The sequence below is a fragment of the Sinocyclocheilus rhinocerous genome, unplaced genomic scaffold (genome assembly GCF_001515625.1).
Source record: "Sinocyclocheilus rhinocerous isolate Xijiao unplaced genomic scaffold, SAMN03320098_v1.1 scaffold620, whole genome shotgun sequence".
Lineage (NCBI taxonomy): Eukaryota > Metazoa > Chordata > Actinopteri > Cypriniformes > Cyprinidae > Sinocyclocheilus > Sinocyclocheilus rhinocerous.
The window spans coordinates 1,271-13,251 of record NW_015637138.1 but is presented as its reverse complement, the minus strand read 5'-3'; the positions used below and the strand labels follow the sequence as shown (position 1 = coordinate 13,251).

Below are 11,981 nucleotides of genomic sequence, written 5' to 3'. Positions count from 1 at the left end.
AAGTTATAGTAGCTGGAAAGTATTTAAAGTGAAACAGATGTATTGTTGTAGATGAATAGTGCGGGCGCTGTGTGGGCATAGTGAGGGCTTCCTGGGGGCTAAGTGAGGGCTGCCCGTGCAGGGCCAGAACTAAGGGGCCAACGTTTTGCCAATGAGCAAATTCTCAGGGGCCCTGTGCTGGCAGTCCGCTGGGGGCCCTAAGGCTAGCCCTAAGTGGGCCCGTAAAGGGCTAGTGCATGCTTGTTTGCAGGGATATGTTGCAAGGGCGTGATTCGAAACACAAAAAGGCTGTAAAAGCAGACTTTTAAGTTTACTTGTTCGGTGTGATGATGTTTAATGTCCCAGACATCTGTCCCACCGCCTTTTTCAAGACAAGTAAAGCTTTAAAAAAAAATGGTAGTACTGATGTTTTTTATGTCGTAGAATACTTAGAAACTTAAAAATACTGAGCTTGTGTATAGCCACAGACCTTATTGCATGCATTTAAACAAAAACCCCATTGACTTTGGGACTGTGGAACCGGAAGTGCTAAAATGTTAACAAGTTGCCAGGCTTTGACCTATGTAATCTCTGCTGCATCCTATAAATCTAAGTAATGCTGTAGAACTATTAAGTATGTAAGCAGTATGCTTTATGAATACGGTGTGGGCAGCGGTGGAACTTGCGCCATAACTTTTGCATACCTGACTGAGCCAAAGCATGTTTGATATGTAAATATTGCAGGACAGAATTGCTTGAAGACAGAAAACACAGAAGTATTCCTTACAGAGACACTATCAGGAGAATGTCGGTATGGTGGGTGAGTATTTAGAGAATTACAAGCACTACTATCACTTACCAGAGCAGACATGCTGTTGAAAAGAGAGGCGGGAAACCCCACATATCAACACAGATCGGATATCCTCTTATTCCCTCTGCCACTCTACATAGGTAGAAAAGAGTTTAAAGTGCTGCGGTCTCCCTGTTTTATCCTATTTTTGGTAAAAAGTCACCCTCTGCTGGTTGTAAAATGTACACATCCAGTAGAAACTAGAAACCTTTTAACCCCAAAAGCTGCTTTTGGCTGTAATAGCACCACTTTATCATATCGGCTCTCTAATCCTCTTACAAATACAAAGATAAACATAACCAAACTTTCACCTTCTCTCATGGAAAATATCTTAATCATTCGAGTGTAAATGGCACATTTACTAAGTTCCAGCTGCTATTATGTTCAATGTCCTGCAGAGGATTGATGTTTTATTCGTTCCTGTGGGCAGATGAGGTCTATTTTTATCTGTTCATTACTTTCTATTTTCAGTCTACTGCATTACTTTAATGTGAAGGCTCTAGGTGGCATCTAAAGTCTAAGTGGACATGGAGCTTTCAGGGGAGACACAATGTTCACTTAATGGATTCTTAACCTTTTAGGAGAGTTTAATACTCCACTAACAAGAAGCTCTTAAAATAAAGGCCCAGCAGTAGAAATGTAGTAGAGCGAATGGATAAATAATAACTGTGTAGTCCTTGGTGGGGGGAAAAAGTAAATTTTTGAACATGTTTTATGTCATTTTGTATTTTTTTAAATCATATATTTCATATATTCTTGCTGTAAAATAAATAAAAAAGTATATAAATGATGGTAATATGTCCTTGAATTAACAGAAAGAAGAAGAAAAAAAATATTATAATGGAAAAACAAGAATTAGAAATGTTTTTTTTTTACAATTTCCCGAATAAAATGCTTGTCATTTTGCTATGATGTTTCTGTATTGTCAATTGAAAGTACTTTGTCATCAGTATTAGTGAAACTACTGCTAAATAGTTTTGTATTTTCAGCAGATTCTCTTGCACTCATGTGGCCTCTCTGATTGGCTGCCCGTCTGACAGCTCTTTTGTTCATCTCCGCTCTCCACCCAGCTCCTGTGCACCCACAAAAAGTAACGGCCAATAGCTCATGTAAATCTGCCTGCCTTGGCATAATTGAGCTTCACACTATTCAGTCTGATACAATTTTTTGGGAAAAAAGAGGTAGGTTATTTTTTTTTTTTCATATTGCATGTTGATTTCTTGTTGTGACTTGAGTTTTTAAATCCCTTCACACTCTACAAAAGATGATTTTAGGCCATCAATCACATTTGTCTAGTCACAGCTGATGTGATGGGATTTAAATGCTGTCCATTTGTGTGTAAATAGTGTTCACAAACTCTTTATTTATACAAGAAGAAAATAAGACATTTAAAATTAAATTTTTTTTAAATAAAAATTTCATTAGAAATGATTTAGCTAAGACCAGACAAGAACCAAATGATTGTAACAATGCATTTTGAATTTAGCTTTTTTTTAAAGATTTATTTTGAATTTAATTGTAATTTTACTTAATTTCAATTTAACTTAAGCTCTGCCTTTTTTGATGGTAAAATTGATAAGCATTGTTGTTCGCTGAAACTAAAAGTTGTTTCCATTAATTAAAATAAAGATGAAATAAAATATAAATGTTAGATGATAAATAAAAAAAAAACTTAATAAAAATTAGAAATGGACTGAAACTGAAAGAAACTGAAATAATAAAACTAATAAAAATGGCAAAAGCACTAAAAATTGCTATAACGGAAAATATAAAAATAAAAGATCAAAAATAAATAAAGCATTTAAATCTAAAATTAAAGTATGTTTAAAAACTGTTTAAATATGTTTGAAAAATACCTTGAATTAATTTTAGTATTGACTCATATTTTGTCAGTGTGTCTGTAGGTGCAAGATGTACAGCTTTATGGGAGGTGGATTGTTTTGTGCAGGAGTGGGAAATATACTCCTGGTGATCTCCACTGCCACCGATTACTGGATACAGTACCGCCAGTCCAGCAGTTACATGCATCAGGGCCTGTGGCGCTACTGTGTACCTGGAAAATGCATGACATACACAGACAGCATCGGTTAGACGTCACAGCACGGACACAAAATATATACATTAGAATATTGTACAAAGTTCAAAAATCACAACTAATCTCTGGTTCCATTTGGACAGCATATTGGGATGCCACCCGGGCCTTCATGATCCTGGCAGTCTTGGCTTGTTTCTTTGGCATCATCATCGGTGTCATGGCTTTCATCAATTACTCCTCCTTTAACGGTTTTGACAAAACCTTTGCTGCAGGAATTCTCTATTTCATTTCATGTACGAATGTCTATACATCCGATACTAAAAATAACATTACTAAGTTGAATTATTCCTATATATCTATACTGACTGTATGTGAAGTCATTGTTTTCTGCTAACCTGAGTTGGATTTTGTGGTTGTACCTTCCAGGCTTCTTTGTGCTGCTGGCTATGGCTGTCTACACTGGGATGACAGTCAACTACTATGGAAAACGTTATGGGAACTGGCGGTTCTCGTGGTCGTACATAATGGGTTGGGTTTCTGTGGTGCTCACTTTCTTTTCAGGTACACTTTATGTTAACATGAAATGAATATTCCGCAAACACAAAGTCAATGAAAGCACATGCAGTTGGTTGCTACAGGGAAAAAAAATGTGTGTATAGATGTGCATTTAAAATGGAAGTCTATGGGGCAAGTGTAGCCTATAACAGTTGCCCATAGACATTCATTGTAAGTGTTCGTTTTTACAAACTGAGGTAAGTGTCAACAATATTTTTGTGGTTCTTAGCAAAATCCACAGCATTTAACCTGGAATATTCTTTTAAAAACAAGCATTAATCCAACAAAATGTAAATGTTAAATCATGTCAACATGGTCAGTGTCTTTCAGTAATGAATAAAGTTGTTGCTAATGTAGTAGTTGTTAACATTCCTTGCCTTTCTCTTGCAGGGATCTTCTATATGTGTGCTTACCGGATGTATGAACCAAGAGGCTCCATGTCACGCTGATGCTTCTCATCTTAGATCTGCAATTTGATCCATTCAGTCTGAATGTGAACCATCATGTCATCCCTGATCCCTTTATTTTTGACCTCAGTTATCGTTAATTTTAAAATCACACAACACAAACTAATAAATGACTAAAACAACATTTAGAAAAACTTGCTTTTATGGTGCAATTTGGATAATTACATTTCTTGTGGAATTTCATCTGCATTTAAGAGGTTTCCAAAACTACCTCTCAAAAGTCTTGGGTCAGTGTGATTTTCTAAATGCTTTTGAAATTAGTCTCTTATGTTTGCTAAGGCTGCATTTATTTGATGAAAAATACAATAAAACAGTAATATTGTTAAGTATTTTTATAATTTCAAACATTGGGTTTTTTATACATTGTAAATGGAATTTATTACGTCAAAGTTGAATTTTCAGCAGCCATTATCATATCTTCAGTGTCATGTGATCCTTAAGAAATCATTTTAATATGCAATAAGCATTTCTTAGTATTTTCAATGTTACAATAATATATAAGGAACTCCCTTACCAAAAAGTAGTATACTTCAAGTTTATTTTAGTAAGTATACTTAAGTAAAGTTCAAGTATATGTTTAAGTATACTTTATGTAGCAAGTATACAAATATCAGTGTACTAGTAGTATACTTGTAAGTGTACTATTTCAATACTCCTTGGGACTAAATTGGCCCACTTTCTAGTATATAAAAGTATACTTTTAAGTATACTTTAAGTATAACAGTAGTAAACTTTGAGTACACAACTAGTTTACATCAAAATGTTTAGTTTGTACTGCAACTATACTAAAAGTGCACTTATAGGTATACTGATAGTTTCATAAATTAAACTATTTAGGTATTAATTTGTATATATTTTGTTACATGAATATCTGAACATACAAAACATCAAAAGAACAGGGTATCTGCTTGTAAAAAAAATTTTTTATTCTAGCTTCATGCATTCTTTTTTTAAACACTTGAATGTGGATAAGTTTCATAAATAAAAAAATTAAGAAATAAACAACATTTTGAACAAAAAGCTGAAAAAAAGACTATGAATTGGATTCAGAATGATAATCAAAACGTAGACAAAGTTAAACAACACCCCAAAGCTTGGCAGTCATTATTACCTCTTAATTGGTCTACATTTTATTCCATAATGTTACATAGTTTTGATGCTGTTTTATGTCTGATGATCATGTTAGAATACATGTGGAAGCATCTGTTGTTTCAGTTTCTTCTTCACTTGTGTTTTTTGAAAATTCTGTACAGAAAATGTGTACTAGCGCCCCCTACAGTATAACAATGAAAACACGGATTCTAGGAGCACAATTATAGCTAAAATATATTTAGACTTTTTCTAAGTAGGCTATAAGTCAAGTATACTTAAATGTCATTTTAAGTATATTTCTGAGAAGTACATAAAGCCCATTTCGGAGAAGTACATAAAAAGTAGACTAAAAGTATACTTTCCTATTTTTTTTAGTTTAAAAGAAGTATACTAATAGCACACTTGAATAAACTTCTTTTTCGTAAGGGCTGTGACACATTTTTTCAGGATTCTTTGATAAATAGGAAGTTGAATAGCAATTATTTGAAATAAATCCTTCGTAAATATATATTTAGTCTTTTCTGTCACTTTTGATCAATTTAATGATACTTGCTGAATAAAATTAATTTCTTTTAAATCAAAATCTTACTGACCTAAACTTTTGAACAGTAGAGAGTATGTAATCAGTTTACACTGCAACAACTGTACAAGGTCGACTTTATTTCAAATTTTATTTTAAGGAAGAACCAAGAACACACAGCATTCACTTTGTGAACAGCAAATATTTTATTGTCAGTGTTCGAATTAACCAGAATGTGATGCATATGCAGCATTTTTAGCATAAGTTTAACACGAAAACAAAAGCATGCTGCTCAAAACAGCTACAAAGCAAACTGGTAATAAATGCTCAAATGAGATACATGTCAACTCACAACAGGTCTGAAATAAATCTTTGAGAAGCATGCAAAAGAGAAAACATACTTATACGTATTAAAGTGCTCCAAAACAACACAGTAAGGTGCTTCAAACAGTGAGAAACTTTATGAATGATTTAATCAACTTCTTCAATGGTTGGTCCAGAGGATCCACCTCCACCAGGGGCACCTCCAGCTCCTGGGAAGCCTCCAGGCATTCCTTCTGGCATCCCACCAGTGCTCTGGTACAGTTTGGTGATGATAGGGTTGCACACCTTCTCTAGTTCCTTCTGCTGATGCTCAAACTCGTCCTTCTCAGCTGTCTGGTACAGAAATGACAAGTGGAAGTGAGTACTACAGATGCATGAAGATCTCAGACAATCAACATCTCAGACAAAAAAAAGTTGAGAACCATACCTGGTTTTTGTCCAGCCAGCTTATCACCTCATTGCACTTGTCAAGGATCTTCTGCTTGTCCTCATCACTAATCTTGCCCTTCAGTTTCTCATCTTCAACTGTGGACTTCATGTTGAAGGCATACGACTCAAGGCCGTTCTTGGCAGCAACCTTTTCTCTTTGGACATCATCCTCAGCCTTGTACGTCTCAGCTTCCTGGACCATGCGCTCAATGTCCTCCTTGCTTAGACGTCCTGGAAATGTTGGGACCATTGATTAGGATTTAGGTTTTAAATATTAAAAGACACTCAGGGGCTCAAGAGTTATGTTACCTTTGTCATTGGTGATGGTGATCTTGTTCTCCTTGCCGGTGCTCTTGTCTACAGCAGAGACATTCATGATGCCATTGGCATCAATGTCAAAGGTTACTTCAATCTGGGGAACGCCACGCGGAGCAGGAGGGATACCCGTCAGCTCAAACTTTCCCAGCAAGTTATTGTCCTTAGTCATGGCTCTTTCACCCTCATACACCTAGTAGAATGCAATAACCGTGAAACTTTGCCATGGACAAAGACAAAAAAAAAAGGGCACACAGATCATCTGCTCACCTGAATGAGGACACCAGGCTGGTTGTCGGAGTAGGTGGTGAAGGTCTGTGTTTGTTTGGTTGGGATGGTAGTGTTACGTTTGATCAGGATGGTCATAACGCCACCAGCAGTCTCAATTCCCAAGGACAGAGGAGTAACATCCAGAAGCAACAGGTCTTGGACATTCTCAGACTTGTCTCCAGACAAAATGGCTGCCTGGACAGCTATATAAAGGAAATATGTCTCTAATAGGACATTCAGGGAAGAATAGGACAATCAGAATGATGTCCATTTTGATTACCTGCTCCATATGCGACAGCCTCATCCGGATTGATGCTCTTGTTCAGTTCCTTCCCATTGAAGAAGTCCTGCAGCAGCTTTTGGATCTTTGGGATACGGGTGGATCCTCCAACAAGGACAATGTCATGAACCTGAGACTTGTCCAGTTTAGCATCACGAAGGGATTTCTCGACCGGATCCAACGTGCCACGGAAGAGATCGGCATTGAGCTCTTCAAAACGAGCCCTTGTGATTGAAGTGTAGAAATCGATTCCCTCATAAAGAGAGTCGATTTCAATGCTGGCCTGAGTACTGGAGGACAAAGTGCGTTTCGCCCTCTCGCACGCTGTGTGCAGCCGACGGACGGCCCTCTTGTTGTCACTGATGTCCTTTTTGTACTTGCGCTTGAACTCCGAGATGAAATGGTTGACCATGCGATTGTCAAAGTCTTCTCCACCAAGGTGAGTGTCTCCGGCTGTAGACTTGACCTCAAAGATGCCATCCTCAATGGTAAGGATGGACACATCAAAAGTGCCACCACCAAGATCGAAGATCAGGACGTTTCTTTCAGAACCGACCTGGTACCAGACAAATAAATCAGTTGTGTTCAACAATTACTGCTCTAAAATTGTTTTATAGTAAAAGTAACACTCTTACTTTCTTGTCCAGTCCATAGGCAATTGCAGCAGCAGTCGGCTCATTGATAATTCGTAGAACATTGAGGCCAGAGATAGTCCCAGCATCCTTTGTGGCCTGGCGCTGAGAGTCATTGAAGTAAGCAGGAACCGTAATAACAGCATTTGTGATGGTCTGTGAACACAGATTCATACCTTTCATGAAGTGTAACATGAAGTTGATTATTTGTACTGAAGTCATCCTCTGAATCAGAAGACACTTTTCCCCACAAATGTTTAAGGGGGTGGGGGAGGGGGGCTAATGCTATATCATGCATTCTGAGTTATTTACACCGTTAAAGAGTTGAATTCTCATGCTAAACATGGCCACAATTTCAAAAAACAAGTTGGACGTTTGTCAGAGTATTTCTGTGCCAAATACACTCCTTCAGGGTTCGTACAAGTTTTGGTAAGTTTTTTTTGAGTAAAGTCATGACGTCATGAAGGGTGGAATTCCTTGAGTGGGCACTTCTCCCGGAAGAGTGCGCGCACACATCAATCAGAGCGAGAGCAAGAGCAGCCCATCATCGTGCTTCATTTGGGTTACGGAAGTCGTCGGCAGCACTGCACAGGACTTGCTCGAGAAGAATGTCTTCAAAGAAGTGTGTTTTTGGATGTGAGGGAAAGATAACCTTGTTCAGCTTCCCAAAGAACACAGGGTTACGTGAACAGTGGATGCAGTTTGTTTTTCCGGGGCAGCAACGAAGTTGCGCATGTAGGGCTGTGCAAAAAATCGAATGCGATTTTCATGCGCATCTCGTCAGTAAAGCCGCTTCAAGTGGTTAGTAGTAAATCTCCAGCACGTGCTTTCAGATGGAGCGGCATTTACTACACAGAGCCGTAGTTCACTGACAAGCTACACAAAATCGCGTTCAAAATCGGCAATGAAATGCCTGCGATTTTGAACGCGATTTTATGTAGCTTGTCAGTGATCTACGGCTCTGTGTAGTAAATGCCGCTCCATCTGAAAGCACGTGCTGGAGATTTACTACTAATCACCAGAAGCGGCTTTACTGACGAGATTCATACTGACGTCATTTCAGTGATGAATGTTTTATAAACAAGGCCCTGTTCAACGCTGGATTTGCAGATCATTTGATACTGAAAGATGGAGCGGTCCCAGCGATAAAAGATCCCAGTCATGAGTCGGAACCACAGGCGGTAAGTAAAACTGCATCAAGTTTCTGTGTTTTGTTGGCAATCAGTGTGTAAGTGCAAATAATGTAAACAACAAGAACATCTCAGTCTTCTGAGACATGAAGGATGCAATACTACTATATAGGTACTCAAAATTGACATGAGATAACTGAAACACGCAGAAACTGTGTGTGTTATGCCCCCCTTTAAGATGAGTTATTCAAACAGGCCTTTTTCATGCTCTTATCCGCCACTGTCAATGTTTACAGGTTCAATATGTCAACATCTTTAGACCTACAGCAACAATGGAGATGGTTTCTCAGCACCATTACAACAAATAAAGGCATTGTATTAGACAGAAACCTACTTTTCCAAGGTATGCCTCAGCAATTTCCTTCATCTTTGTAAGCACCATGGAAGAAATCTCCTCTGGGTAAAAGGTCTTGGTCTCCCCTTTGTATTCTACTTGAACTTTGGGGCGTGAGCTGTCATTTATAACAGTGAACGGCCAATGCTTCATGTCTGACTGCACAACAGGGTCATCAAACCTCCGTCCAATGAGCCTTTTTGCATCTAGAGAAACAAATATGGCAACAAATTCAAAACACGTGCAACTTAAATTTAACAATATGTGTAAAAACAATAATGTTAGCACTGGGATGCAGATATTATAAATCTTGCTAATACCAATAATCTGATAGTTATTTTCCAATAAGCTGATAAATATGTTTGTAAATGGCCCAAATTTATACCGTTTTATAAATTTTTAACAATCTTGAAATTATATAATGCATAAAGCTGCTTACCAAAGACTGTATTGGTGGGGTTCATTGCTACTTGATTTTTAGCAGCATCTCCAATCAGCCTCTCTGTGTCTGTGAATGCTACATAACTTGGAGTGGTCCTGTTACCCTGGTCATTGGCAATGATTTCAACTTTGCCATGCTGAAACACCCCCACGCAGGAGTAGGTGGTCCCCAGATCAATGCCAACTGCTGGTCCCTTTGACATGGTTTCTGCTGGCAGCAAACAGACAATTTAATATGCTTAATATTCATGATGGCGCATATTTTTAACATTCTACCCAGGCCTTCAAAATAAGGGATATATGTTTGTTGTATATCCTATTCATAGCTCAATTCTTTGTTTACATTGTGCTCTGTTTACTCAAGCTTTTTTGGCACACTAGACATCAGATGATCCGGTGGCCAACATGGACCACAGAGCGGATCAGCTGTCACTGTGTTAAAAGATGCTACTTCAAACAGAGCTCAGGAAAGCACTTCACAACAGCTTCATCATTACTTCAGTTTCATTAGTGATTAAATGTTTATAAATCACACTTAAACCATGCTTTAAAAAAGTCATCATTTACTCATGCAATTCCAAACCTATATGACTGATTTTCTTCTGTGGAAAACAAATACAAAAAGATGAACAGCCTCAAACTGTCTCTTTCATTTCATTTTGTGTAAAACCACATAATATTAATTTTGGGTGAATTATCCCTTTAAGATAAATGCCTCTGAGGGAAAGTTAAGGTTCAGTTTCCTATCGTTTGCTCCAAACTATTATGCAACATCTGTGATTTCCATAAGCATTCCTGAATTGGAAAAACTGGGAGTGTCTTATTCTGGAATCATCTGCTGCTAGAACATTCCATAAACCCTAATCAAACGCGCGCACAACACTCCGAGAACGTTCAAATGGGATGAATTATTAACGTTCTAGAACATTCCATATTATCGCTGGTTTAGAATGCAGATCGAATGCGGGAAATATATTCAAATAATATTTAGCCAGCGCTATTAAAATATGACAATTTTGTTATTTACTCACTCGTGTTGGAAATGTTAGCGGAATGACTGCGTCAGTCACAGTAGCCTAAAATCTCTTTATGATCTACGGAAGAAAGAAAGTAATAGCTTTGGGACAACACGAGGCTGAATAAATGATGACAGAATTTTGACTGTTGAGTAAACTGTACCGTTAAGTTGCTAAACTATCAAGCCTGAACAGCATCAAACTCGACGCATCTTGGTATGTCTCAGTATTGCAATATTAGCAACTGTTCAATCAGTGTATTAATAATTATAAAGAAACCCTAAACTTTTGAACTTTCAATGCATAATAACAATAGTCATCATAATTCTCACCAGAAAAGCTGTGAGTCTGTTGTCAGTCACCTGTGGTGTCGCAGCTCGAGACGCGCGCGTTGCCTGCAGCAGAACTGTGCTGTAGTGCTTTAAGACTTCCTGAGAAGTTAGAACAGTCCAGAACATGGAACAGCGCAGCAGCCAATCACATCGCGCGGCCGCTGAAGCGCTCAGAGATGGAGACCGCCTGCAGATTTCAGCCCATCACACAGCAGAATGTTCCTAAAAGGAGAAAAATATCGATCTATAGAGTTCAGGTAATTTGCACCGTTAGGGTGACCATACGTCCCGGACATGTCCTCTTTTTCGACCTAAAAAAATGCGTCCGGCCGGGATTTCTAAATCGCCCAAAAATGTCCGGGATTCGGCCACCCAGTAGCCCCTCGCTGCAGTACACAAGATCCAGGGGGTGGAGATGGGTAGGTTTAGGGATCAGGGGGTGGAGACGGGTAGGTTTAGGGATATGGAAGGTGGGAGAAGTTGGATCTGGATCCGATCCAACCTCGACCCCTGGATCTTGTGTTTGTGAGGACCATCTCGATTCGGCTTTTGCTTTCTACAGTCGCCATTTACTGTGTGCGTTTTTGCAAACTTTATGTATTAAAGTTCAATAACATTGTTGCATTGTTGTAAACGCATTTGTCAAGCCTAGGGTTCCAACCGTTCCGTTATAATACGGAATCGTCCCGTATTAGTTTGAATGTCCGCTGAGGAAAGCGATATCTTTGTTGTACTGTCCTTTCATCTGTTAAAGTGGTCATCAGATGCAAAATTCACTTTTGTTGTTGTTTGAATATAAATGTGTGTTGGAAGTGTGTGTACACATCCACCCTATAATGATAAAAATCCACCCAGTGTTTTTTTTAATTTTTAATCCCTATTTTAAAATCCCCTTTCTCAAATCAGGCTGTTCTGAGATT

General features: G+C 38.2%; 2 protein-coding genes across 3 annotated transcripts; one reads left to right on the top strand and one right to left on the bottom strand.

The window, feature by feature from the left end:
- The first annotated feature begins 759 nt into the window (after window positions 1-759).
- Window positions 760-3,992, top strand: LOC107748598 (lens fiber membrane intrinsic protein-like). 2 transcript variants are annotated; one of them, XM_016563475.1, is made up of 6 exons: window positions 760-799; window positions 1,900-2,010; window positions 2,778-2,915; window positions 3,008-3,157; window positions 3,291-3,425; window positions 3,810-3,992. In XM_016563475.1, exons 1-6 carry the CDS (start codon window positions 793-795, stop codon window positions 3,866-3,868), a joined length of 600 nt encoding a protein of 199 aa, XP_016418961.1. In that variant the 5' UTR covers window positions 760-792; the 3' UTR covers window positions 3,869-3,992. The 2 variants fall into 2 exon arrangements, with proteins under 2 accessions (XP_016418961.1, XP_016418962.1); XM_016563476.1 differs by lacking the exon at window positions 760-799 and having other exon boundaries at window positions 1,843-2,010; window positions 2,723-2,915.
- Window positions 3,993-5,689: 1,697 nt separating this feature from the next.
- LOC107748584 (heat shock cognate 71 kDa protein-like) lies at window positions 5,690-11,283 on the bottom strand. The gene is made up of 9 exons (XM_016563434.1): window positions 11,062-11,283; window positions 9,712-9,921; window positions 9,273-9,478; window positions 7,752-7,904; window positions 7,117-7,672; window positions 6,837-7,039; window positions 6,561-6,759; window positions 6,250-6,482; window positions 5,690-6,155 (listed from the first exon to the last, which is right to left on the bottom strand). Exons 2-9 carry the CDS (start codon window positions 9,914-9,916, stop codon window positions 5,970-5,972), a joined length of 1,941 nt encoding a protein of 646 aa, XP_016418920.1. The 5' UTR covers window positions 9,917-9,921; window positions 11,062-11,283; the 3' UTR covers window positions 5,690-5,969.
- Between the last annotated feature and the right edge of the window lie 698 nt (window positions 11,284-11,981).

What these genes read in the sequence shown, in the direction of transcription:
- LOC107748598 (XM_016563475.1), top strand. An exon ending in AATTTTTTGGGAAAAAAGAG is followed by an intron (nt 2,011 to 2,777) that starts GTAGGTTATTTT and finishes TGTTTTGTGCAG; the next exon opens with GAGTGGGAAATATACTCCTG. An exon ending in AATTCTCTATTTCATTTCAT is followed by an intron (nt 3,158 to 3,290) that starts GTACGAATGTCT and finishes TGTACCTTCCAG; the next exon opens with GCTTCTTTGTGCTGCTGGCT.
- LOC107748584 (XM_016563434.1), bottom strand. Translation starts at nt 9,916, where the DNA reads ATGTCAAAGGGACCAGCAGTTGGCATTGATCTGGGGACCACCTACTCC. An exon ending in CTGAGGCATACCTTGGAAAA is followed by an intron (nt 7,905 to 9,272) that starts GTAGGTTTCTGT and finishes CTGTGTTCACAG; the next exon opens with ACCATCACAAATGCTGTTAT. An exon ending in AGCCTGGTGTCCTCATTCAG is followed by an intron (nt 6,760 to 6,836) that starts GTGAGCAGATGA and finishes GCATTCTACTAG; the next exon opens with GTGTATGAGGGTGAAAGAGC.